The following is a 27,183-nucleotide window of genomic DNA, read 5'->3' on the forward strand; positions in this document are numbered from 1 at the left end:
GATGGGGGCTCCAGCTGGGTGAGACCTGCTCCTCCTCCTCCTCCTCCTCTGCCTGGCCAGGGCTGGCTGGTGGTGCTTATGAAACCACAGCCTCTGTTATTTCACATCTTCCACTTGTACAGGAGACTGAAAAACTCTTTCCAAATTAAACAACTTGTTACTTATTCCTACTTGAAATAGCCCTGGAGAACAAACATTATGAGAAGAAGCAATCGACTGAAATAAGAATGTGAATTTAAAAGTTCAGTTTCCATGCTTTCTTTGCAGCTCATTCAGCACTATCATTGCTGTGGCTTTCAACGTTCAAGGGCAAACCCTAAGTGATGTAGTGTCACTGATTACTCTGATGTGTCAATTTTTAAAAAATGACAGACTAATTTTGTATTGATTTAGTGTTTTAATGTAAATATAGTTCTGTGCTGATGTGTTGAAGTGGGTATGCTCACTTTTTGAGAAAATAGAAGGTGAATGTAAGTAAGATTTTTTTTTCGGTATTGCAGAAAAAGGCCTTCAATAATTAAATGTAGCTAAGGAAGGTGAAATTTCACATGAAAACTTCAAAATATGTATTAAAAAAAGTTCACCTTTGTAAAGAAACTCACTGCTAGCAGACATCATTGAAAGCACACCTGCTCTCCACTCAATACTTTTGCATGGGTAGAAGAAGCTGAAGTGGCTGCACGGTAGTGTTTGAAAGCAAAGTCTAAAAGGAAGAAGTGTTGTCTTTAACATGAATGGTATTTCCTGTGGTGTGTGTTTGTATTGCTGAATTTCATTTCCTAGACTGAACTAGTCATGGAGTCCACTAGACTGAGATTATTTTTGCCTGAGATTCATAATTCATCCACTAATCTCCTTCAATTATTCTATTGCATGTTTATAGATTCCTGATTCCCTTTTAGGATCTGCTAATGGGTAATTACAGTCAGCAATCATTCTTGTCATGGAAATTGCTAAAGTAATTTCAGAAACATTGTTGTTATTTGTGTGAAACAAAAGATGGAATGGAAATCAAAACTGTACTGTTTGTCTGGTTCTGTATCAGTTAAAGATGAAAAAAGTGTTTCTGCTTTCTTTTATCCAGAAGTTTTTGAGAGGAATAAGACAATTTGCATAGATTCATTTGGTTCTTGCTATTAGAGCTTGTTTTAATATTTCAGACACTGCTCTTTGCTAACCAGGCAGCTCTGGGTGATCAGGTCTTGAGCTCTGGGCAAATGAACAGCTAAGAGAAAAAATAAGTTATCCAGATGGTTACTGTGAGTTCACTTGTGAATATATCAGGAGCTTTGAAATTAAAAACAGAGCTCCAACATACTTGGATTATGTTTGGAAAGGCTTTAACTTGGTCAGGAGCTGCTGTGAATAATTCTCCTGAGAGAGGGAATAGGATGTGATCGCTGGCTGTCTGTCCATCCTGGTGTGTGAGTGTGAGGGTGGCAGGAGGGTGCAGAGAGTGAAAGAAGCCATCCCAAGAGCTGTTCTTTGTTATCAGTCTGACTTCTGTCATTCTTTCTGTTACTCCACCGTGCAGTGTGAGGGGAGGCTGCTCTTTGTGCCAGAGCTCTAGAGATGGGATGTGGGATGTGACTTTGTGCTCTGCTCTCTCCATGTCTTGGATGCTCTCCCCTTTTTCCCTGCCCCAGCTGCCCTCACACTGCTCCATGCAGACAATCTCTGGGGAGGAAGGGGCTGAAATTACCCCATGCATCCACACCCTTGGGCTGGTGTGTGTTTCTTTACAACACTTGGGCTCTACAGCCTCTGTACAGGCCACAGCTATTCTGCAGCTGTTGAGCCTTCAGAAAAGGTGTGTGTCTCCAGCCAGGTCTTCAGAAAATGGGTGGATTGACAAAAAGCCTGGTGGACAGTTTTAACTAGCCTGGGAGAGTAAAAGAGCCTCAGTCCAAGCCTGGTAGGCTAATGAAATAATAATTGCTTTTTGTATTTTTGAGTCAGTAGGAGACTGGAGAGTTTAGCAGTGCTTGAAAGTTCCCATCTAAGGGGAGGAAAGCATAGGACAATACCTAGATTTGTGGGAGATAGAACTGTTGTCTTTTTTGTGTGCAGGTGAAAGGTGGCTGTGTTTTGTCAGGTCTTGCCCAGCACTTACCTAGAAGAGGTTCTGGTGCTGAATGTGAGCACATCCTTGTTCCCACTGAAACGCAGTAGATTTGGAAGGTAATAGGTGTTTTGGTTCATTTTCTGGAAGGTATTCTGTTGTCCAGTTTTTTTTATACCTCTCACATGTCCAGTGTTCTTACATATTCACTGGGGAAAAATTCTTCATGTTAATTGGCTGGCAAATGGCTATGGAGCTCACACAGATGTGACTGAATCATATTGGTGTGTTTGGTGGCTGCTCCCAGAGGCTCTCAGTGCAGTTTCTAACCCACAGTGCCAGGGCTGCTTCTTATAGATCCTGACCTGGGTGACAATTCCTTCTCTTTTTCATCCAAACACAATGAAGGCTTCTAAAGAAATGAGACTTTTTCTTGATAAGCTGCTGATCAGAGCTCTGTGGCTTTATGGCAACAGCCCAGATCCAGTCCCTATTTGGCTCAGTGTGTTTGCCACTGGTCCTTCTGGGAGTGTTCTTTGGTTTTTGTGGGCTGTTGGTGTTTCAGGGTTACACCTCTCCTGGTGTGTCAAAACAGCAAAACTTCCAGGAACAATGACCAAAAAGAGTAAAAGTGATGTTGTGGTGCACAGTGCTCACATTATCATTAAATGTATAAACAGAAGCATGGTGAGTTGATCTTTTTCCCAGTGTGTGATACCACCCATGATACAATCTTTTTCTCTCTCTCAAATCTACCTTCTACATTTCCAGAAGGTTGATGGAAAAAATTCAAAGGAGGAAAGACACAAAAAGTGGGGACTTTTAAAAAAGGAGGTGGTAGTGGCAGTGGGACATGGGATGCAAATTGAAAGTAATTTGGAGTGGAATGATTCACCTCCAAGTAGCATTTATGTGCTGCATTATGGGTTCTTGGTAAATCAATAAAGTACTCTTGGGGAGTTTCTTTGCCTGGTAGAGTTCTGAGAAGAAAATTGTATGACCCAGGGGTCATTCATAATTACTTGCAGTGCATATCTACAAAGATCAGCCAGGAAGAAACAAATCAATGAGATATCAATCTCTTTTTAATTAAAATGGCCTAGGCTATTGAAAAGACATGTCTCTTCAATCTACTGTCCTGTAAAACTCTTCAATAACATGCAGAGAGAGTGCCAAGCTGACACTGCACCCATTTTTCATTTTTTGAGCATCAGATAACTGAGCCACAGCCACACAGTATAATCCTGTAGAATAGATGTAGTTCTTGGTACTGTTTTTTCATTGACATAGTCAGGAGAAGTTACAGAAAGCAAGCTGTGAAGTAATTTTTCCTGGACTTAGTATTAAGTAGACCAAGACAGGATAATTTGTTCCACATAATTGTGAATGTATTGCTGCTTAGCAATTATTAGTTATTTTTTGAAAATGGATTCTGCTAATTGGAAAAATGATGTTCCCTCTCAAAATACATATTTATCATAAAAAATACCATAAAAATCATATTTCTGCAAGTATATTAAAGAAGATCTTCATTGTTTTTGATTTGAAATAAACTTTTAGAAGGAACTGGGACAGCAAGCCTGTTATCTCTTTCATGCAGTTGTTCACATCGGGCAGAGTGCCTGCACCCCCAGCCCCATGGTAAAGGAATTCCTCAGGATGTTTCGTGAGCTGCCTGCCTCTCTGCTGCATCAGGGGCCAAACCTTCCCACTGTCTGGAGTGTGTTGTCTTTGTTACTGAAAGACAAATTCAGATTGGAATACTTGCCCCTGTGCACACCTTCTGAGAGTTTCTTCTTTAGGAAAAACTGGCTTACACCCAAGTGAAGTAATAGTGCAGTTACCTTTGACTTGGAAAATGCAGTAAAACATGATGCAAATATTTTAATTTCTTCTTCATCTCCTTTAAGTGTCAGTGGGACACTTTCTGAGATTCACACTTCTTTTCAAGAGCATTATTATGCACATGAAAATGGTCTGAGTACCAAAAGAATCTTTTAAAGTGAAAAATGGGAGGATTTTAATTATGATGAAAAGCTCAGTAATAACCAGTACAGGTGAGACATTAGGGATACAATTAACTATAAATGGGAAAGATTCAATTTTATTTGCTTATTATACATATAAATATGTTAATATAACTGTCAGTTTATTCTGGGTATTACTGAATAAGAGTGATGCAATATGGGGGTTTTTTGTCATTAATCCAAGTTTGGGGGATGCTCTGGAAAGAAGTTCTAGTTTCTTATTTTGCAAAAGTACACTTTTTTTTTTTTTTTGATCCACTCTCACTGTTGATATATCTGGTTATGCCTGCTTAATCATTAATAATTGGATAGGATGTTAATGTTTGGCTCTATTTACCAGAGGCAGAATTGCTCACTATGGTTTCTGAAACTTTTTCCTGCTTTTAGTGTGAAAGCAGCCTCAATGTGTGTGTGCAGTTAAGCATTTTGTTTTTGAAAGTAACTGGCTAGGATTTGACTTTTCTGAGGAAAAAAAAAGTGAGGTTTAGTGGGTTCTTTCTCCCTGGAGCAGTGGCCTTGGGCACCATGGTGACAGCAGTCAAGTGGCAAAGAAGCTGTGGTCCTGTTATCAAGTTTTAATAAGACTTAGAAAATCCTGTTTTTCATGCTTCCCTCCATCACATCCCTGTGCTTCTTTTTTATGGCTCTTGGCATTGAATGAACTATATTAATGAACCTATTTGAAAAACACTGGTCATTAGAAATTAACAATACAGTTTATTCCCTAATGTTCATTGTTAGCAGAACACATGTATTGCTTTGGGAACAGTATCACTTAAAGTGGAATGAAGTTTACAGATCTAGATACTTAATATCTTTAAAAAAAAGTTTAATGAATTTTGGCTTGGACAGCTGTATTCTTTTCTCGTTTTTCTATGCCCTAATTAAAGTCTGAAATTAATAAAAGAGGATTTCTTAATTTTCAAGATGCATGTTTTGAGAAAGAATGCCAAGTGTATTGTGATTGAAGATGACATACACACACACAGATGCACACAACTTCCAAAGAGCTGTGAGCATTCAGTTCCCCAGCACACTCACAGGAGCTGTGTCATTGGCTCAGGAGGAAAAGCCCCCTGTGGCACACTTGTACATGGAAATGTTTGAGCAGAGCAGCCCTTGGGGAGCGCTGCCCACGCACGAGGCTCCTGGGCTCCCACCCACCACAGCACGCTGCTCCTGCTCACTGGTCACAGCATGCAGGTGGAAAGTGTAAGGAATAAACTGTTTTTATTCCCTCCCTCCTGGGGAACATTGTGTATGATTAACTGTGAATTTATTAATCCTGTCTCTCTGCAGGGTTCATCCCAGGAAGTGAGACTCAAGCTTATGGAAAGGAGCTTGAGACTTGCAAAGTAATAATTTAAAAAGCCTCATGCCAGAAACACCTGTCTGCATCAATGCAAGTTGATCTGGAGCTTCATGCTTGGTGCTGATGATGAATTGCCTGTGGTTTTGGGGAGGCTAATTCTTGTCTTTGATTGCATTGGGAATCTGAAGCTGCTGCTCATGAGATGTAAAACCAGAGAACGTGGGTTACTCGGTGTGCCTGAAGATCACAGAGGCAGCAGCCAAAGGACAAAACTTCTCTTTGAAGCAGTGGCTTCAGCTGTGTCACTGTGTGCACTGGGAACTGAGAGAAACAGCAGAAATAGCAGCCAGCCTGGGAGAAGATGCCAGCTAAAGGGAAATACTTCTTCAACGAGGGCGATGAGGGCAGGATCTCAGACCCGCTCTATGAGAAGTACCGCTACACCAGCCAGCAGCATCCCCTCCTGCTGCTGCTGCTCTTCATCGCCATCCTCTTCTGGACTACTCTGATCATCATCTTCTTTGTTACTGCTGTGAGTAAATTTTGTGTGTGTTCAGTGTTTGCAGAGAGGATAAGGAGTCACTCTGACAGCACACTGAATCTTTTTGGCTGTATAATATTTTGAGCCTCATGGTATCAAAGTTGCAGTGCTGAAAGATATCAAGGAACCGTGCATGTATTACTGTGTATGATTTTGAAACGGTTGGAAGAGAGGAGAGATTGTCAGGCACCTGCACAATTACTATAAGGATTGTTTTTCTATTCTATACATCTGTATTGTATGTTTGTACATATGTATTGTATTGTATTCTATACATCTGATCTGTATTGAACGCTAGCTATGATAGTAAGTATTAAAAGGGCTAAGGAAGGAGCAAGAACAGAAGCTAAAATGTCCTGCATTTCTCATATTATGATGACTTGTTGGTTTTTCATCAGATTATTCCTGAGGTGGTTTTTTCTTATAAGATTTGCAGATGTTAATTTCCTTTTTTAAATTTTTTTTTTTTTTTTTATTAATAAAAGCACAATAGGAACCTCCCAGTACAATAGGTAATCAGTGGAATCAATATTTAGTTAGCAAAGAGCGATGATCCTATAGGCATAGAAAAGATGCAGCTTAAAGTTTTTTTGTTATGTAGTGTAATTTGATTTTTTGTAAAGAAATTTTGGTGTTGTACAAGCCCAGCTGACAGCTGGTAAGAAGAGGAGTTAATTTAAAGGTAATGTTGTAAAAAGGTAGTAAAGTAGTTGTTATAATGCTTCATTGCCTTTTAACTCTGCTTTCCAAAAAGCTTCATGATAAAGGGTCTTCAAGTCTCTGCTTAGCAGCAAATCAAATCTTACCAATTGCACTTGTATCCCTTTTGCCTTTTATTTCTTAGGAAGGGAAGAAAAGTAGCAACAACATTTTTAACAATTTATCTTCTGTAAAACTTAGACCACTGTTACATTACTCTTTAGCCAAGTTTGAACTCTAAATCCATTTCTTTGGGTACATCTGCATTATAGATGCAGTGTAGTTAGAAATTAGTGGTTTGGGGTTTGCCTTTTAAGCTAGTTTGAAAAACAACAGCAGTGGAACTGGGGTAGTGTCACAATAGGACATGAAATGAACGACATGCACAAGCTGAGATGTCCAAAGCAAGAAGAGGGCAGTTTATTTCCAAACTCCAATATTTATTGACTTTCAAAAGTGACCATGGATTGGGGGATGAAATTGCTGCCTCTCTACTACACTGGTCAAACCAACAGTCCGTCAATTTTCTCCTCCTCCAGAAAGGAAAGCAAAACAATCATTATTTACTTGAAAAGTGCATGAGAAACTCCATTACAAAAATGTAAACACCAGAAGGCTTAGAAGAACTTAGAAGAAGAGGGACAGGGTAGAATGAGTGTCTATAATAGTATTTATTATATATGTGTGAATATCAGAAGGTGTTCATGCTGCCACAGCTAGTCTACTTAAAAATGCAGGTCAACTTATTTCAAAGGTGTCCAAGCTCTTTCCAGGGCAGTATAGATGCATCTTTCATTGTTCTGAAGGGGACATTTGTAGCAGCTGTAACCCTTTGTTTTGCTTTTGCAGGAAGCTCATTCCCACCTTGCCTTCCTGACTGTCTATAATAGTATTTATTATATTAGCTCTGTATGTGTGAATATCAGAAGGTGTTCATGCTGTCACAGCTAGTCTACTTAAAAATGCAGATTAACTTATTTCAAAGGTGTCCAAGCTGTTTCCAGGGCAGTATAGATTTTCCTTGCTCTGGAGGGGACACTTGTGGCAGCTGTAACCCTTGTTTCCCTTGCAGGAGGCTGGCTCCCACCTGCCGTTCCTGGTGGCGGTGTGCGCGGCGCTGGCCGTGTTTGCGCTCACGTACCTGCTGCTGTGCATGGAGTCCCTGCTCCGCCGCTGCCTGGCGCTCTTCGGCCTCGGGGCCTGGCTCTGCTTCCTCACCGTGGGATATGTTTCCCTCTTTGAAACAGGGAGTGGCTACCAGCTGTGGGAGCAGGTGGGTATGCTCTGCTCATTCGGGTACTCACATGGGGCTGGCCATCAGCTGTGGATGTTTTTCTGTGCTTCAGTCTTTCAGGATGTTGTAACTGTGCAATAACTCTTCTGAGATTTAGGTTAACTTCTAAAAACTGGCTTCACTGATTTGTTGCAGTAATTTTAGTTGGTGTTCTGGGTTATAGTGAAAATACATTTCAGTGAAAAAATTGGATAATTGCATAAACCTATGTGGGAATTGCATCTTTAGTGATGAATTGGATTTTTCTAATTAAATTGGATTTTTATTTAGGATTTTTACTAAATCTTAATTACTATGAGTTCATCTCTGATTATTTTTTTTTTTTTTTTTGTTAATAATACTTGCTTTGTTAATTTATTTGGGTCAGAGAAGTGTTCAAGAAATGTATAAAGGACTCCAGAGCTGGGTGTGCCCTAGGGAGCAGGTTTTTAAGTCAGTGTGAGAGGTGAAGTGAACAATAAGGATTAATGACACATCCTGGCTTTGCTGGGTGTGGCTAAATTTCATTGCTTGCTATCTCTGATCAGAAGATGGGTGATTTCATGAAGCCAAAAATATCATAATTTGTAGGAAACTCCTCCTAAGATCTCATAATGCAAGCAGAAGAGTTTTAATTAATTTTTATCTTGTTTTATGAACTCTGCCCCTTCCCTTCTTTATTTGAATAATGAAGGATATAAATTATCAGTTAAACAACCCAAATCTGATTTGTATTATGGCCTGGATCCAGCACTGTATGTTTAGAGTTGCTGTTCAGTATTTTGTAACTTAAGGAAATGGCTATTACCTTAGGAACCACCCCTCACCCCCAAATGTATTGATCCTAACTATAAATGCAAATATGTAACAAAGCATGTTTCAGTGCTGCAAGCCAATGTGGTGCTGTCATGTTGTAATAACTCATTCATTTTGATTTTAAGTCTAAAATATAAGGACGCCCTACTCTGAATGAATAGATTTATTCAAATGAATAGATTTATTTCAGAATTTCACCTCAAGTTATGAATTTATCACTAATTAAAGCTACTGTTTAAATGGGGTATGGCTTTTGCTTGTCCATCCTTTTCTTGTGCTTCTAAAACTATCACACAGCATTCAGAATGTTGTGTGATGGGGGTTGCAAATATGGCAGAAAAAAAATATTTTTACTCCAGTTAAAGTAGTAAGATATAGACAGAAAGCTTTTATTTGCCTGTTAGTTTGACTGGGACAGCAATAATCAGACAGTCTATTCTGGGAAAATATTTAAGGGCAGACTGGACCTTGAGACTTCCTCGAAGGAAGCTCTTGTCTGGAGTGGCACAATTTAGTTGCTGTGATGAGATGTATCTGAGCCAGGAATGCTGCAATATATTCCTGTGATCAGGGCTGTTAGTTTCCCTATATATATAAGCTGACAATAGTAACAAGTCTATAAATATGAATTTAAGTTTTACAAACCTTCCCACTGATCTGAAGAAGTTCAGTTGTGCATTTTATAAAAGGTGTGCAGCTAAATATGTGGTTAGTGGTAATAAAGGTTATTCTCTTGTGGGAGGACCAGGAAGTATTGGTTGGATTTTTGGTTTTTATCAAACATGAAGCAAATATACACATGTGACTGGATGATGTTAAAATTAGAAAAATATCTTCCAACAGGTGAGAAATCTGATTCTATTTAGTATTGCTAGCCTTGCAACACACTGTTCCTGATTTGTGAGTACAAAGTGCATCCAAAGTGCATCTCCAGCTGTAAAGGATAAGTTCAGGATAAAGGGCAAGGACAAGTGAAAAAATTATAGGTGATATGTCACCTTAACTCATCTTGTCTATGAACCTATAGACATTAATCCCTCAAAACTCTTAGAACTACTGTTTTAACTGTATTTTGAAACATCTCTCTAATTGTTCAGCCTTAAATTGAATAAGAATCCCACTGCTTTGCTTCTGTTTCTGTAGTGATTTTTGGCATTTACCTATGACATGTATGTGTGATTCTTTCTTATTTTTTCTTTTTCTTTCCAAAGGTGCCATTCTTTCTATTCATAATCTTCACAGTTTATACCATGCTACCCTTTGGGATGAGAGGTGCTGTCATAATTAGTGTTGTTTCTGCTCTCTCCCATATTGTTGTTTTAACTGTGGTAAGTGTAACATCTGAAGGAAATAAGGAACACATTCCATTTCAGGTAAGGAAATAGCTTGGTTACATAATGAAATACTCTAGTCAAGCTACTCTTTGCTTTTGGCATAACTATTCTAGTAAGAAAAGTTCCATTGATGTTTCAAGTTTATGGATTTGGAGCTTGGGCCCAAAATCTCTTAGGCTTTTTGTAAAATTGCAGATTTTTAAATCTGAAGTGTAATTTTTGTTTTTCTGACCTAAGTGGAAAAATCAGGGCTGTTAAATTAATTTTTAAACTAAGCTGTTAAAAACATGCCTAGCTTAGTCACAGTCACTCTTCCCAACTTGTGCTCCTTCAGTGGGCCTACCCACCTTCACCCTGCCCACAGGGTGGATCACAAGGGCCCCTGCTGCCCTGGGGTGTCAGAGGGGCTGGGAGTGCAGCCTGGGAGTTCAGGGCTCCAGCACTCATCACCAGGGTGTGCTCATTAACAGGAGCACCCCAGCTCCTGTGTGCAGGCGTGTGCCAGGCTCCACACAGCCTGTACATGTGGAATGATAGCATAGCATTTTCTGTTTCATTATTGTGACTCTGAAAGTCAGATTATGTCTGCCAAGGTCCATCCTGGCTAATAGCAACAATGATTTGTTATGGGATGGGGTAAGAGGAAATGAGACATGGTCTGGGATTGACTGTGTTTTATAGGACTAATATGTGTGTTGGTGAAGTATCAGTGACTGCTCTGCAGTAGGTAAATATTTTTCTTCTCGTGCAGCTCCTTGCCAATGCTGTAATTTTCCTTTGTGGCAACTTGATGGGTGCATTTCACAAACGCCAAATGCAGGTTGCTTCATGGGATCTGTACAGATACACCTTAAAGTGCATCCAGGTCCGAATGAAACTGAAGATTGAAAAGAGGCAGCAAGTGAGTGAGCTAGCTCATGTTATGAGTTGCTTGTTTTCATTTCCAAAGTCTGCATAAATTCATAAGGTTGGTGACTAATCCATGTTGAAAGGCTTGGTCCAATCTTTGAGATACCCACCTAATGTCAAAAATAAAAGTTGTGCCATTTGTAACAAAAGAAGGAAGTTAAAGGGAGGAAGCTGTTTTCTGGGGCTTGTCTACATGAAAATCACAGTATTTGTAACAGGAATGTAATTGCCAGTCATTTTTAGTTCCTTTTTCCCTAAAATAAACTGTCCCTGGGACTGGCTATGATAACTTAAGAGGACATATCCTTAATGCCCTGAAATCACTTGTAAGGTAATTTTAACAGTTAGTTTTATGGCTCCCTTGGTCATATTTTTTTGCATTGAATTTTAAAGTATTATTTGTTCTTATATTTTATTGTCTCACAAACTGTTTTTCCTTTGCTAAAAGGAGAAAATTGGATGTGAAGGGAGAAAAAGAAATAATGTAGTAGATTAAAATATTTATTTCCATAAACTCCAGCGGTATTCAAAGAATAAACAAGCATGAATTTCTTACTGAGGAAGTTTTGTAAAGAGATACCAAAGCTGAAACTGTGGCACCTTTCCTGGTACAAATAGGGTTAAGAAGTGCTCTACAAGGCTGATGTGTATCGTGTTCTCTGCCCACCAGTGATTAGATGAAAAGAAGGGGCTGAGAAGTGACTGCCCTGATCAAACCGGGAAGCAGAGAATGCCACAATGCCACAGTGCGGTCTGTTCTCTGATGCTAATCTTGGGAGATGAGATGACAAATCTGCAGGAAAGCTCTGCCAGAATTTCCCCACGCAGCTGCTGGGGAAGCCTCTGATCACCTTGGGCAGGCAGTGTGTTCTCATTTCCTGGGCAATGTGCTCACTTCCATGGGTGTTCAGCATTTTGCTTTTGGGATTGTTTGTTTTAATGGTTCCTTGTTTGAAGTGTAAATGTGCTTGAGTTTACTGAGGGCTTTCTTTTCAACCATGTTGCAGTTTGTCTGGCAATTCTGAGTATCCTTTCTGCCACCCACTTCTCTGTGAAAAAGATGTGAGAGCTGCTGTTCAGGGTTCCTCACTGCTTCCTTGAACACTGTGAGATGTGTCAGCCTCCCAAAGGCCCTGTTATATTCCCTGGGACTCAGCTGTCAGTTTAAGGTCTTTCCCAGGGCTGACTCTCCTAGTACCAAACAGTAGGTGAGGGAAAGGAGGTATTTCTAGTTCTGGCATCAGTCTCAAGGTAAACTGCTGCCCACACCTTGTGCAGATGAGTGCTCAATGCTCAAGGACTGTCTCTTCCCACTGTGATCCCAGGGTATTTCTTCTTGGGGGCAGGCACTAGTTAAACAACCCTGGCAGCTCACTGGTGCCTGAACAGGGCTGTGTTGGGCAGCCAGGGAAAGGGGGCAAGGACTTGGTCCCAGGGGACAGCATTTAGCATTTTTCTTGGCTGCAAAATGTGCTAATCTTGCTGTTGATATTGTCTGAAAAAGTTCCTGCTTGTAGCTGCTCCACACAGCATTTCCTCTTCCATCTCTGTGGTGGGAGAGCCCTTCCTCACTCAAAGTATTCTCTTTTTTGTCATCCTCTTCTGCCCAGCAACTTACCAGGGTCTTTTTGAAGAATGGGCTTTTGAGAGAGAGCCAGTGTAAAAAGGTGTCCTGAATAGTCAAACAATGGAAGTGCGTTTGGAGGAGTCTGTTTCTCTCAGTTCAAAAGGCTTCATTTCTCTGGCATTGCTTCAGGTTAGCTATAGCAGCATGCAGCTGACACTTTTGTATCTGCTGCTGCTTTTCCAGCATTTGAGAATTTACAGATATTTTAAAAACTGAATAGATTGTTAGGTACAAAACATAAGCTTTTACAGAACTTTTATCAGAAAATGCCAACATAACACTGACATCAGGGAACAAAATATAATGTAATTTATCCAGAAAATGTAGTACTGAATACTGACATTTTGTGTGTGTGTTTCATGGTTACAATGGAATGTCACACCTAGGCCACAAGGAACAAAAGAAAAAATATGCAACATAAATGTGAAATCAATAATTTGGAGAACAGCAATGGAAAAATATCTTCTGGAAAACCTGACATGCATTACTCAAAAACTATTTGAATAAAGGCATTTTGTTTTGGTTTTTTAAATGCCTTCTTGCAGTCAGTTGAATTCTGCAGTTTCTAACTTACTGTGTTAATAATTTTGCACAATTATTCCTCCCTCCACTTTTTAGGAAAATTTGCTTTTATCCATCCTGCCTGCTCATATCTCTATGGAAATGAAGCTGGCAATCATTGAGCGACTGAAGGAAACTAATGATAACAGGCAGATGCATGACAACAACTTCCACAGCCTATATGTAAAAAGGCACCAAAATGTTAGGTAAGTGAAAGCCCCAGAAATTGATATAAACTTCTGATTCTTATCAGTACCTATGGTCCAGTGAAATTAAAATTTGAAGGCAGACTTTGAGGCTGTAGTGAGCTTCTTTCCTGCTGTGGGAAGATAACGTGTGTTGAACTGGTGTGCTGTCTTTTAAATCAGGGGAGATACTTGAACCTTTTTGCTGGAGCTGTTTCCCAAAGAGGAGAGAGAGGTGTTTTCTGTTAAATACATTTCAATAGTTATGCTGACTGTGGAATTGAGGTGTCTTCATATTTCACTTTCCCTGCTTTTGCCTTTTTCCTTTTGCTCCTGTCTAGCATTCTTTATGCAGACATCGTAGGATTCACTCGCCTTGCCAGTGACTGCTCTCCTAAGGAACTCGTAGTGATGCTGAATGAACTCTTTGGAAAGTTTGATCAGATTGCAAAGGTAGGTGTACAGTTTGTGCTGCAGGATAAAGGCTTTTGGAAAAAAGTCTTTTTGCACAACAGGAGGCAGCTGGGTGTTTGTCAATAAGTCAGGAAGGCAAAACTGCTTTTGCTTTAAAGCTAACTGGAAAAATCACATTAAAACAAAATGTAAATGAAAAATGGGAAATGTAACAAGTTGCTACTGTAATTCCAGTTCTTGGGTGTGGAGGTTTATCTGTATCATTTAGGAAATTGTCTGATGGTGGTAAGTGATTGCAGCAGGGCTGTGGGAGGTTCTGTGTACAAACTCCACTGAGGAGCTTTGCTGTGTTCAGTTTGCAGGTTTGTTGGACTCCACAAATGGAGAACTCTCAGACACAGACTTAAGTTCATAAATTCAGAGGCATCAGGCAAAGAGTTCTTTAGCTCAGGAGTGAACTAAAGAAAGCTTCATGTTACTAATGGATACTTACAAAAAAAGTGTAAGGCTGGGGAGTAGTTTAAAATGGTCCCTGTTAAGACATACCCTCAATACTGACCCTTCAGCCTGGCAGGAATTGTTACTACTTCCAAGGGCTGCTTGAGGTTAATTTTTTGTAGCAGTCATCACAAACTCAGGTTTTTAGTTCTCACATTACAGGGACTATATCATCTACATGTTTGTGGGTTGTGTTTGTGAAATCCTAAAAATTTGGAAAGTTGGAAAACTCTAAAATGATTAATGTAGCAGAGGAGTGAAATTGTTGTAATTAAACCCTTGTGGATATTATTGAATAAATTCTTAAATATACCACTGATTAAAACCTGACTAAGATGCTAGTAATATTTTGGCCTAAATTACGTGGCTAATTTTTGCATTTATCTGAATTCAGTTGTTGTTAAATGTTTAAGTACTGAAAATAAGTTATACTATTGCAATTGTATTGTTGTGAAGCAGCTATAAAGACAGAGTAAGTTATGTCATCTTAGTTGCCAAATGGCAAAATTCATTCTAATGCTGAAGTACAAGCTGAGGTTAAACACATTTGGTAAGGCTTTGTAACTGTTTTGCAGACAGAAAAATGGAAAAAAAATCTAGATTTTGACTGATGAGTTTCAATTTCTCACTGCTGTATGCAAATTGCGCTGAAATGTCTGGATTTAGTGAGTCAAGGTCTTTTGCAACTCTGTGGTTGAGCTGTGAGAAGAGGTTCCTGCTTTTTGTGCTATTTTTTTTCTGCCAGGGTGTATTCTGTCATCTTTTCCATAATGTGCAAATCTTGAAAGCTCCAATTTACCTAATAAAAATTGATGGCTGAGCTGGACACTGAGCTGGTTGCTGAAGTGCAGCAGCTCTAATCCAAGGCTGGCTTTCCCTGCTGGTCCCTCTGAGCTTGTCACTTGTGGCACTGCTCAGCACCCACTGGGGTGGATTAAGATGTGGAGAATGATGGATGTTCCCTAAGGCTTTAACTGATGAGGGAGAACAGCTCACTTTGGGAAATTACCACATATTTGGGCTGATTTTGGAGCTGATTTAGGAACTGTGTTCCCACAGCAGGTATTGCTGAACAGCTGGAGCTATTGGCTGGCCCAAATTGAGCCATCTCTGCTCGTCAGTCAAACATTACACAGCCTTGCAGAATTAGTCCTGGCTTGCTTGCAACCTTTGTAGTTAAAATTCTTCAGTAAAGTGTTCACAAAAGGCAGTGTCAGAGACTTTTTGCTCTGTCCTGCCAGTCATTGGCAGCAGTATCCTCTGTTGCACAGTTAGGAAAAATATTTTTTGCTACCATTTAGGGTTGTGGCTTTTTTATTAACAATGGCAATAGTAGTGTCTGCCAGCTTACTCTTCAGTCATGTTTGAAATAACAAAAAACCCCAATTTTCATCTGCACAACTACCAGGTTGGGCATCTGAATTTCCAAGTTTTCCCTCAGTGCTGGGAGGTTTTATGACACCTCACACTGTTACTTATGAGGCTGCCATGTAAAAATAGAGGGAAAACTGCCCGTAAATCAGATGAAGATTAAAAGATAGATAAGTCGATTTCATCTTTTAGTGTCGAAGGAAGGGGACCAGGACACCAGCTGGTTCATCACAGGTCCAGTTTATTGAAGAAAGCATTAAACACTTTTACAGCAAATAATAAGCTTATGAATGTTCTGTAAGCCAAGCAATCTATTGGTTAAACTATACCATTAACTCTTCCTCATTCCTTAGGGGTTACATCTCTCTTTTCTCATGTCTCTTTCACTATTTGTCATCATACTACAGCTAGGCCCAAGGACACACTATCTAGCAGGTGCAAAACTTCGAATTAGCCACGGCTTTGTACTTTTCCAGTCTCTATTCACCTAAATTTCCCAACATTTTAGATGGTAAATTTTGTGACGGTTTTATTTTATTTATGATTTTTTCAATTTCACACAGTTCCAACAAAAAGGCAAGAAACTAACAAGATAGTTTTATTTCAGAAATGCTTAAAGTGTCATTTTTGTTCTCTCCAGTGGGCAATGTCCAGGCAATCAGACATGGGGCAGAAGAAGTAAGCTTTGTTTCAACAAGGAGTGAATAAAGCCTGACTTTCTGAAACTAGAACCTTGGGAGTTAATTTTTGGTGTAGTAAAATGTTTGGTGTCATTTTGCAGGAGAATGAATGCATGAGAATAAAAATCCTGGGCGACTGTTACTACTGTGTGTCAGGCCTGCCTGTGTCCTTACCAGTTCATGCCAGGAACTGTGTTAAAATGGGGCTCGACATGTGTGAAGCAATAAAGTAAGTGTTACACAGAAGGCTGATTAAAATATAGATACTGTGCAGACACTGAGATTTGAGATATTGAGTTAAGTATTTTGTTTTCTTGTCAACATTCAAAGTGTATTTATTAGCTGTAGTTGCATAGTTCTGACCATAAGTTTTGCACCAAGTGTATGATGAGATAGGAGGAGGAGATGAAATGTCAAGTCTGCTCTAACCCCCGATGCCTCCCCAGGCAGGTGAGAGAAGCCACGGGCGTGGACATCAACATGAGGGTCGGGATCCACTCCGGGAACGTGCTGTGCGGGGTCATCGGCCTCAGGAAGTGGCAGTACGACGTGTGGTCACACGATGTGTCCCTGGCCAACCGCATGGAGTCCGCCGGAGTGCCGGGGTGAGCGAGAGCCCTCCGTGCGGGGCTGGGGCCGACTGTCCCCTCCGTGCGGGGCTGGGGCCGACTGTCCCCTCCGTGCGGGGCTGGGCTCCTTCCGTGCCGGGTTCCCTCCGTGCGGGGCCGGGGCCGGGTGTCCCCTCCGTGCGGGGCTGTCCCCTCCCTGCCCTCTGAGCCGGGCTGGCACGGCCCCGGGTCCGTCACTTCCTCACCCGGGGTGGTGGGTATAGGACAGATGTGTGCTTAGCAGAGCTGTAAAATGTTCGTATTTTCTGATTGCGTTTTCAGCGAGCTATAAAATTCTATTCTTAGGCAAGAGGCTGCTTATTGACCATGCCTTCATGGGAGAAACATGTGCATTGTGTTGACTTAGTTAATCCGTGCTGTACACGGGGGTAATTCTACGTTTGTGAGTTTAGTCAGAGAACTGTTGTGCTCCTTAGGTCAACAAGGCCAAGCTGTCTTTGCCCAGCGTTTCTGCTAATGCATCAATCAGCTCCACTTGATTTATGTCAGCTCTATATTCACCGCTCAAACCTCATAAGCAACTTAGAAATTAAAATGCACCCTGATGGGAGGACCCCAGCAAGGAGAGTGTGGAGCTGCTGTTTGTTGTGCATTTGCCATGGGCAGAAGGAAGGGAAGGTAGTGGTGCTGAATGGGAGGATTGAGGCTGAGCAGGGATAGAACTTGCCATGAGCTGCTGCTCAATGATGTAAGGATTAGAGCTGAGGTTGGTCTCTTGTAGCCTTTTTAAGACACTTGTTGATCAGAACAAATATAAATGTTCTTCAAAACCACCAACATTTGCATTTTCTTTCTTTAGGAAAGTATACTCTTTTCCTGTAAATGAAATTTAAGGATTAGAGTTAATCTAATAAACCCTCTTTTTTTTTTTTTTTCCCCTTATTTTGGTAGTTTGCACTAAAAAAGGCTGTTATAGGACTGTTTCTTTTTTCATTCCCAAATCAGACCATGACTGTTTTTGTGTCGTGATAATGTGGCAAATTGGTTTCTTTTAAATGTTTCTAACCAGTGACATTATAGCTTCTCTTATTATTTCTCTACTTCAGACAGCTTTTAGGTATATGCTTGTAACTTAAAAATTAAAGTGTTTTATTAAGAGATAAGAGGTTATGAATATCAAAATACTTTGTTGCATTGGTCACTGAAACAGAAAGCTACTTGGAGCTTGGTGAACAGTTACACCACCAGCCAGGCTGAAGGGTTTACTGTGTTGATTCAGCGTGATTAAACAAGAATACAGAGTTGTAAAGTTTCTTTTGTTGGTAAAACAAACAGCATGACTCTGAATATGGCACAAACCCACACTTCGTTAGTCACGTTTGGGACCTCTGCCTAATCTTGAAAACTCTAATTATTCCTGTATGCTTGTCAGGTTTATAGTTGATAGGCTGCTAAGGAATTAAGCTGGTTTAGTTTGTCATGCTGATCCGGAAACATTTTTCTTATTACTTCCTCTACGTATAGCTGTGTAGTACACACTCATCTTGTGTTTCAAAACTGGCCAGGGGAAACATCTTCCACTTGTGGAAGATTGAGCCTGACAGGGTGGAAGGGGTATTATTCACTATGGAAGTGTTGTGTTGTATTTTTTTTCTGCTCTGCAAGGAATTATTTGTTGGGGATTCCTTTGTCCAAAGTCAGCTAGTCCTGCTTTGGAAGCAGTTTTGCCATTAGGAGCCAGCCAGAGGTTTTGCTTAAAAAAGGAAGCATATCTATTTTGAGTTTCTGTAAATGAAGGAATTCTAAAGACTTTTGAAGGGAGGGATGCAGGAAAGCTTCTAGCTTTTGAAATATTTTCTGTCCAGTGTCAGAGTAACCTTGTTCATCTTCCTTGTGATTTTAAAAATTACTTACATTCATAACAGTGTTAATCCACTACTAAAGCAGAAAGGAGTAGCATAAAACCAAAACCAGAAGTGCATTTATGACCAGTTCTCTCTGATGTGTAAATGGCTGGAGGCTCAGCACGTGTTATTCTGCTGTCAGCATGGGAGGCTGGCACAGTGTGCTGGGTGTTCTGTCCTGGCACAGCAAGGGCAGCAGTGCGTGCTCCAGCTCGCCTGGGAGAGCAGCTCTTGGTGATGTGCTTATCCTGGAACCCAGGGAGCAATTAGGAACTGCTGAGAGATCACTGGCACCTGACTGGAAGAGAAGTTGGCAGTAAGATCAGAAATGTCCTACACAGTGTGTGGTTTGAGGGAGAGGGGAGAGGAAGCTTGGTAAAATGTAAAATGGTAGGTAGTGAACAAATGTACTGCTTTTTGGAGGAAAGGGAAAAGCACAGGAAACTTGCTGCAGCACGTGGCTGTGTTTTAAGGCTCAGGGCACAGACATCACCCAGAACACCCCAGTCTCTGTGGAAAAAAATTATGCTTTAGAGCAAATTTTAAAATTTCAGATTTGAATGTTCACCATAACTGCAAAAGTGTATAGTCAAGGTAACAACTAAACTTTTTTTGAGAAAACTACCAGTACACAGATAAAAGCAGGCACCTTCTGCAATTCAGTTCTTACTGTTGGCTTCAAAAGTACTGAGGAAGTTTTTATTCCTCCTTCTTAGAAGCTGTAGCCAGTAGTTTTCAGGTCTTGGACACGTTACCTCTGTGCAAACCTATGTCCAGCTTTAGGAAGGGGGGTGGATAGAGGAGTGATTCCCTTGCTCTCTGTAGTTAGGCAGCAGTGCTGCACACTGCCAGCTTCCATTCTGGAATTGTGCTTTTCCCAGCCCTGAGCTAATGGGCTGTAGGACAGTGTCTAATCCCTCTGTGCCAAAGAAAAGTGAGAAAAGCATGGGAAGATGAACAATGAGAAAGTAGAGCTTAAGAAATGATATTTTATTAACTCTCTTCAGTCTCCTGTTGAGGAATTATATGGAAAGCTATTACTCATAGCTTATGTGGAAATACATGATTTGAGATACTGAGTGAAATAACATGTAAGGGGAAGTGTGAATAGGTACAGAAAAATACTGGCTGCTGTCCTCAGAAGTGTATTGCTGTTGTTGCTGTGTTGCCTTTTCCTTGGATTGTTTCAGTCAGAAAAGGCAGACTTTCAGAATTCTCCTCAGAATTAACAAAAAACCTTCCCCAGTTTTGTTTTCCCAGACTCTGTGTCTCCCCTCACCCTCATGCATTTCTAGCACAAAGCAGTCCTTGCTTGTGTTTTGTTCATGAGTTTTCCCTGCAGCTCTCACAACCTGCCTGTGAGCCTGCCTGTCTTGTGAGTCATCAGATCTCCTTTGATCACATTTCTTCTTGTTTCATTTACTTCCCTGCTTATTTCAATTGAATTTTGAACCAATACTATCTCATTATGGGAAGTGTTTTTTGGGGAACTTGCTATGAATGATGTACTATAGTAAAAGATGGCAAATATAATTTTAAGTACTGGCAGGATTTTTCAGTTGGCTGCCAAAGCAGGGGATGTCTGAAAAGCAGAAATGTCAGCAGGGACCATTGAAATGTAAATGAAATGCTTAATGTGACCTTTCTGTGAGTGTTTGGGTCTCTTTTTCTTTCTCCCGTTCTCAGCCGTGTGCACATCACTGAAGCAACATTAAATCACCTAGGCAAGGCTTATGAAGTAGAAGAAGGGAATGGACACCTGAGGGACCCTTACCTTGAATCCATGAATATCAAAACCTACTTAGTGGTTGATCCAAGGGTATGTATTTGTTTTCAAACATATATATTTATTCAAGAGTATACGCACATAAGTACATAGGTTTCTGTGGTGCACACAGCTTTTTCATTCAGATGCAGAATTAGAGCATGGTGTGAGTCACCTGAGTAGCTTGGATTTGGGAGTTCAGACCTGAAAGCACATCCTGCTTCTTTATGACATGCCTATTACATTGAAGGTAATAAGTGTTATGCTGAAACCTCTTTTGTGACCCACTTAAAGTAAAAAGACATAGTTGACTATGTATTTTTATGAAGTGTCTCAAAAACCCAGGTCAAAAGATGAGGAATGAAAGAATACCTGTACTGTGTGGCCACTTGCAGATATGGAAGTGTTGTGTTGTACTTTTTTTTGCAGATAAAATAGTCCCTGTAAAATAGCATCAGATGTCTTCCTCCCTATCTGAAAAGGAAGATTCACCTTCTTTTCAGTGTGAAGTTAGCAACTGTGGGTTGCTCCCTTAGAGCTTGGTAGCTACAAACACCTGAATTATTGCTATTTTGAACTGGCTTGTGGTTGATGAGTAAAATGTTGCAAATGAAAAAAGAATGCAGAGGAGAAACTTCTTTACTTCCTGATCTCTACAGGAAGGAACAGCATAGAGCCACTTTTAATTAGCAAGAACTCAATCTTATCTTGGTTATATTTTTCAATACTGCAGTCCGCCCCCAGCTGCACACAGTGCATATTCTCAGAATGAGGACCTATGAATATTATAATGGTCCCTTGAAGACACTTGTGAAATGTTAGAGAATTATCAGTCATTGATGTCTTGGTTTATTCTGTGGTTCTGCAAGGGTATTGCTGTACACACTGTCTGTACTGCCTGACTCAGCAGCTGTGACACAGATATAATCTAATGTGGAGTCTGTAATTTGTGGGATCTTCTAACCACTGTTTTGATACACCCCAGCAGCTCAGGAGTTTGGCACCTTTTCCCCTGCTGTAGTGCTGACTGCAAGGGAACTGTATCTGTTCATAAGATCCTGTGGGCCCTTGCATCACTGTACATAAATGTGGAGTTTGTTGCAGTGTTGCAAGCCAAGTCTGGTGAAGGCAGCTGAAGCAATTAATTTTGTGTGCACTGTGATTTGCTTTAGCTCACCTTAATTAAACGGGATAAAGGAATTGAGGTTGGCTGACATGTTGCTGATATGTCCAGAAACCTACAAAACGGCAAGATTTGAGTCTTAAACTACTCAACACACAGAGCTTCAGTATTTTGAAATTTGCCTGAATTTCTGTTTAGTCCATGTGTTTTCTTTCTGCCAGTCCAAGCAGTGCCTCTCCAACAGCCACGTCCCCAAGGCGCGGGTGAACGACGGGCTGAAGATGCGCGCCTCGGTGCGGATGACGCGCTACCTGGAGTCCTGGGGGGCGGCGCGGCCCTTCGCGCACCTGAGCCACCGCGAGAGCGTCAGCAGCGACTGCTCGGGCTCGCAGGGCCGCCGCAGGAAGGTCAGCCACCCAGAGTGCTGCCAGCTGCTCTGCCAACTGCTCCGGTGCCACTCCACACCTGCCTGTGGTGGCTGTGTGGCTGCTCTGACCCTTGGTGTGCAGTGCACCCAGCTGAGGGGTGTCTGTCCCTTGCTCTCTGCAGTCAGGCAGCAGTGCTGCACGCTGCCAGCTTCCATTCTGGAGCTGTTCCATTCCATTCTTTTTCCAACCCTGAGCTAATGGGCTGTAGGACAGTGTCTAATCCCTCTGTGCCCAAGAAAATTGGGAAAAGCATGGGAAGATGAACAACGAGAAAGCATTTCTTAAGTTCTACTATTTTATGAACTCCCTCCAGTCTCTTGTTGAGAAATTATATGGAAAACTATTACTCATAACTTATGTGGAAATACATGATTTGAGATACTGAGTGAAATAACATGTAAGGGGAAGTGTGAATAGGTACAGAAAAATACTGGCTGCTCTCCTCAGAAGTGCATAGCTGTTGTCGCCATGTTGCCTTTTCCTTGGATTGTTTCAGTCAGAAAAGGCAGACTTTGTGACTTTCTCCTTCTGTCAGACCTTCACCATTCTCAGACTGCCAATCTCTCTAGCATACTATAACCTAGCATATCCTCAAAGCAAAATTATCTATTTTTCCTATTATTTTTCCCATCTTGAGATCCTGCCTGGTCCATGTGGTTTTTATAAAAAGAACCAGATGGACACACTCAATACTTAATTGAAATGTATAGAAAATAACTAGTCCTTCCACATGCTCTCCTCGCAACTGGATTTTATCAGTAAAGAATTTTTAAGATCAAGAATTCTTAAGGTTTTTAAGATTTTAAAATATAAGAAAACTAATTTTTCCTTCCATCTTCCCTTTCTGAAAGGTGGAAGCAGGAGATGTGCATGCTGTCAGGTGTGGTCCTGGAGCCACAGCTGTAGTAAATTTTAAATTAAGCATCCATTCAGATTTGTGGAAGTGGTTCCCAGTCTGTTTGCTTCTGCTGGTGCTTGCTTAATTATTTTGGTGTGTAGAGAAAAATGAGAGGGATGATCTAACGATCTTTTTTGTCAGAAAACACTCACTTCTTACTTGTTAAAGCAGAAAGCGTTACTGGAAAGGATTGGTTTTTAGAAACATTTCTTTTATTTCTGAATAAAAATGGTTTTGATAGTTTCTTGATGTTTGTTTTCCATAGTTGTTTGCTATTCAAAGAATGTGTGACTTATTCTGAATTCCTATTTTATTTAGGAAATACCTTTGTGCTCTACTGGGCGCCAGAGAACTTCTGATAGGTTTGTCAAGTACCTTATTTTCTTCATTTTTTTTTTTTTTTGGTGCTCCTGTGCTGCTCTTGCAGTTCAGTGTGCTGTAAGGATGTGATCATTTGGTTGATTAATCACTGTGTGTATGGTAGTCCTGCCTTAGAAAGGTTAAGCTAGAGCTTTGGCCTTTAGAAGATTTCTCAGCTTATGTTTGTAATTGTTAGCAAACTCTAAAAGGAACTTCTTGTCTTACTGTCCCCCCTCTCATTCAGATTCCATTTTGCTTGCTGGGCTGCAGCAAGCAAATTTATATTACAATATTACAATATGATAAGAATTGTCAATGGTACCCACAACACAGAGTTAAGTGAGGAGATGATTTTCACTTGTGGAACATTCCCTCAGTTTGTCAAAATGCTGTCTTGAAAAATGCATGATTTGGGTAACTAGAGAAATGCTTAGTAAAGTGCTCCTGGGTGTATTTTTTAATCAGTTTGGAGCATTTTGGTTTAACTTTTCCCTGGAGGCTTGCCCCACTGTGTGCTGACAAAGTGTGCTCTGTACCCGTTACTTGTTTCTGAGTGGCATTTGTGACACAGACTTCTCTTCATCCTCAGAAATTCATCTCAGAAGGGAAGGATAGAGGAAGATATTTATGATGAAATGATGTCAACCATTGAAGGCCTCAGCTCAACTACGTATGCAGTACTTTTATTTATTCTTCATCTTTTCTTTGAGATTTACCTACATTTTCAATTTAAGCTTAGATATAAAGTATATGTATAAAGTTATCAGGGTTTTTGTCTTGCCCTTTTTTTCTCTTTGTTTTTATTTAGCTTCTGGTTTATTTTTTAATTTGAATATGAAACTGTTACTGCATTATTTAGCAAGAAGCCAGTGATCAGTCTTTCTGTTCAAAGTTTTCTTTATTAAAACAAGAAGTGTCATGAGATGGGGCACTGTTCTGAACAAAAAGCTATGTAGAAAGTCAAAACAGTTTTGGGGGTTGAAGGCAAATCACCTGTCAGGGGCAGGTAATTCCTTTGGCACTGCATTTGCATTTAGAAGCAGACAAACACAGGCAGTGTGTTGGTGGTAGTTTGGGTTTTCTTTTTTTTTTTTTTTTGGTTTTATTTGTTTTAATTTAAAATACAATATTTACATTCCTAACAAATTCTTAAAACACCGAATTGAAGAAGATGATCTCTTTCTTCCATCTAAATTCTAGGAAGGCTATACCTCAGATATTCCTAATTGGAGTCTGATATTATTTAGGGCAAGTTTTTAGAGGCTGTGAGCCCTCTCTAACATCTGCTCTTATACTGTGCTATTCTTCAGCCTTCAGGAAGGTTTGGAGCTACATTTTTCATGTAGCTTAGGCAGATGTTGCTGTCTGTGGGTGTTGTGCCTGTCAGATGAGTAAAAATGTTATGTTTTTACTGCTCTGTTCTGCTATGAAGCATAAGACCTTGCAGAAGCATCAGACGTGTGTTGGGAGTGGCTGTGGGTCTGAGGTGCAGGATGATTCTGTGTCCTCTCCTTGGCCCTGTGTGCTCCTGCTGACCCACCCCTGTCTCTCTCTGGCTGCAGTCCCTGGTGTGGAAGGTCAGATGACTTCTGTGGATTCTCACTGATCTTTGCAGAACCTGGTCTTGAAAAAGAGGTTGGTAAGAAGAAAATAATCCTTTCTGGTCTTTGGTTTGCCCTTCAGAGCAGCATAAGAATATGTTTGAAAAGTTTCATTCTGAAACTGGATTCTGGAGGTGACTGCACATCCTAAGAGGTTTCTGGTAACTAATGGAAAGCAGATTTCAGTTTGAACTGGTCATTCTTCCTTGAGAATGAAAATTCTGAGCTTAAATAAGATTGTCTCTAATCTGTGGTCAAATTCTTGCCATAAGGGAGTTAGTGGGAGTTTGATAATTTTTTGAAATAAATGACTTCCCTCAAAAGTAATGAGATTTAAAGGAAAGAAAATAAAAGATTTCTTTATCCATAATGAAAACACTTTGTTTGCTGTGTCTGTTCCATTGTAGATATAATACTGCTATTTTTTAGGTGCAGTGTAGTTTTTCTGTTTGAATAACTGCTGTTAAATTTACTGTGCTGTGGATGTAGTTACTGGTGTGGGTCTGTACATACACTTTAGTTTACTTCTGTGTATGTCCTTTCCTGATAAGGATTTTGACCATGGGAATCTGTGGAGAGCTGTTTTACATACTGCCTGGATTTCCCTCTAGGTTGGAAATGTAGAAATTATCCTTTGGCCTGGACTGTTTTTCTTGAACAATGTTCAAGTGATTGGGCTTTTTTTGGTGATGGTCTCTTGTTCTGTTTTAGTGTATTTTTAATAATGCAGTATGAACTTGTATATATGTGTCATCACAAGAATGTAATAAAATAAAGAAAAAACACCCCTGAAAGGGCCCTGATGCTTTGCTCTCTGTATTTCAGTACCGCACCATTCCTATTCTGAAACTCAAGAGTTACTTTGTGTGTGCCAGTTTTGTGTTCCTCTGTATATTTGTGATCCAGATGCTTATCATGCCAAAGTAAGTGCTGGTATTTTAATTATTTATAATTCAAATTAACCAACAGCTAAAGTGAAATGCATGTGGAGGTTCTTTTTGGAACTTTTTGGAGTTCCTGAGGGGTTAAATTTAAGAAACATACATTCATTTACCCCGTGATAAGGGATTACATTCATGTTGTTGGCATAAGAGCCAAGATATTAGTATGAAAATAAAATAGAAATATTTCTTTAATATTTTGTGTGCTTAGTACACACAGGGAGGAGGTCAGTTAAGTAAGGAATATCATTTCATAAGAACAGTTGGCTGTAAGGACATTGAGCAGTAGGAAAGTGGGATTTCACTGCTTGAACTGTGCTCAGTGATCCTTTTCTGTAGAGTTACAAGGAGGCAGCTTTGAGCTGCTAGTTGCAGCCCAAGAAAGCAGAGGATGGGTAATTCTGAAGTGTATGGCCCCTTTGTTTTTCATGGCTGTTGCAGTGCAGTTTCCATGTGGTTTATGCACAGACAGTGGCTCAGGCCATCAGAACAGAATCTCTTAAAGCAGAGATTGTGCAACAGAGCAACCGTAACCTGTGTGATGTTACTGTTATTCAGTGCTATTTGAAGAAAAACCATATTTCAACTTGGTTTTTTTAGTGCTCTCTTCTTCTGTTTAGAACTGCAGAACTGGGAATTTCCTTTGGAGTTGTTGCCATCATCATTGCACTTATTTTGTTTGTGTGCTTTGCTGAGAAATGTCTGGTAAGTTTACTTTAAAATAACACTTCCTGTTTTCAAAGGGGGATGGATATATTTCAGCAACTTGGTCAGTCTTTTAGGCTGATGAAATTTTAGTAATTTCAATAGGAGTTACAGGAGCCTTGCACCTCAGGTTACCAGAAGATTCCATTGCCTGAAACAGATTTTCATGTCTGAAAATTCTCCCAGTAATTCAGAATTATTTGAGTGCATGAATAGATGGGTAGGAGGGAGGACATGGGGTTGCTTTTATAAAATGTATTTCTATGTTTGTCGTTAATAGTAATTTTGGTTGTAAATAGTGTTATTCTCTATTCTGGAAACAATATTGAAATAAGTTGGAACAGAAGATCAGTTTTCATAATAATTTATGAAGTGTAATGAAAATTGCAAACATATGAATAATTTATTGGCAACAATTTCATGGCTGTTAGAATTCCAAATTCACCATTACATCAATTGGGACACTTTGCACTTGTAGTTCCTTTTTCTTTGCATTATTAAACACATGCAATTACTGTTTAAAAATATATAGTGACAGAGAGAGCCCATAGTGACAGAGTTCAATGATACAGAGTGAAAA

The 27,183-nt window shown here is 40.2% G+C and overlaps 1 protein-coding gene across 5 annotated transcripts in view; it reads left to right on the plus strand.

Moving 5' to 3' along the window:
* ADCY7 (adenylate cyclase 7) overlaps positions 1-27,183 on the plus strand; it is a 60,849-nt gene that overhangs the window by 21,566 nt on the left and 12,100 nt on the right. For 4 of the 5 annotated variants that reach the window (XM_063167758.1, XM_063167756.1, XM_063167757.1 and 1 more), the window contains 15 exons: positions 5,389-5,933; positions 7,714-7,914; positions 9,942-10,103; positions 10,816-10,965; positions 13,219-13,367; positions 13,688-13,799; positions 16,411-16,538; positions 16,756-16,914; positions 20,469-20,601; positions 21,892-22,077; positions 23,315-23,358; positions 23,946-24,026; positions 24,919-24,991; positions 25,783-25,880; positions 26,519-26,603. In XM_063167758.1, the coding sequence (XP_063023828.1) occupies positions 5,763-5,933; positions 7,714-7,914; positions 9,942-10,103; positions 10,816-10,965; positions 13,219-13,367; positions 13,688-13,799; positions 16,411-16,538; positions 16,756-16,914; positions 20,469-20,601; positions 21,892-22,077; positions 23,315-23,358; positions 23,946-24,026; positions 24,919-24,991; positions 25,783-25,880; positions 26,519-26,603 (1,932 nt within the window). In that variant the 5' untranslated portion in view covers positions 5,389-5,762. The remainder of the gene's footprint in view (positions 1-5,388; positions 5,934-7,713; positions 7,915-9,941; positions 10,104-10,815; positions 10,966-13,218; positions 13,368-13,687; positions 13,800-16,410; positions 16,539-16,755; positions 16,915-20,468; positions 20,602-21,891; positions 22,078-23,314; positions 23,359-23,945; positions 24,027-24,918; positions 24,992-25,782; positions 25,881-26,518; positions 26,604-27,183) is intronic. The other variant, XM_063167760.1, reaches the window with a different exon arrangement.

The sequence above is a fragment of the Melospiza melodia genome, chromosome 13 (assembly GCF_035770615.1).
Source record: "Melospiza melodia melodia isolate bMelMel2 chromosome 13, bMelMel2.pri, whole genome shotgun sequence".
Classification (NCBI taxonomy): Eukaryota; Metazoa; Chordata; class Aves; order Passeriformes; family Passerellidae; genus Melospiza; species Melospiza melodia.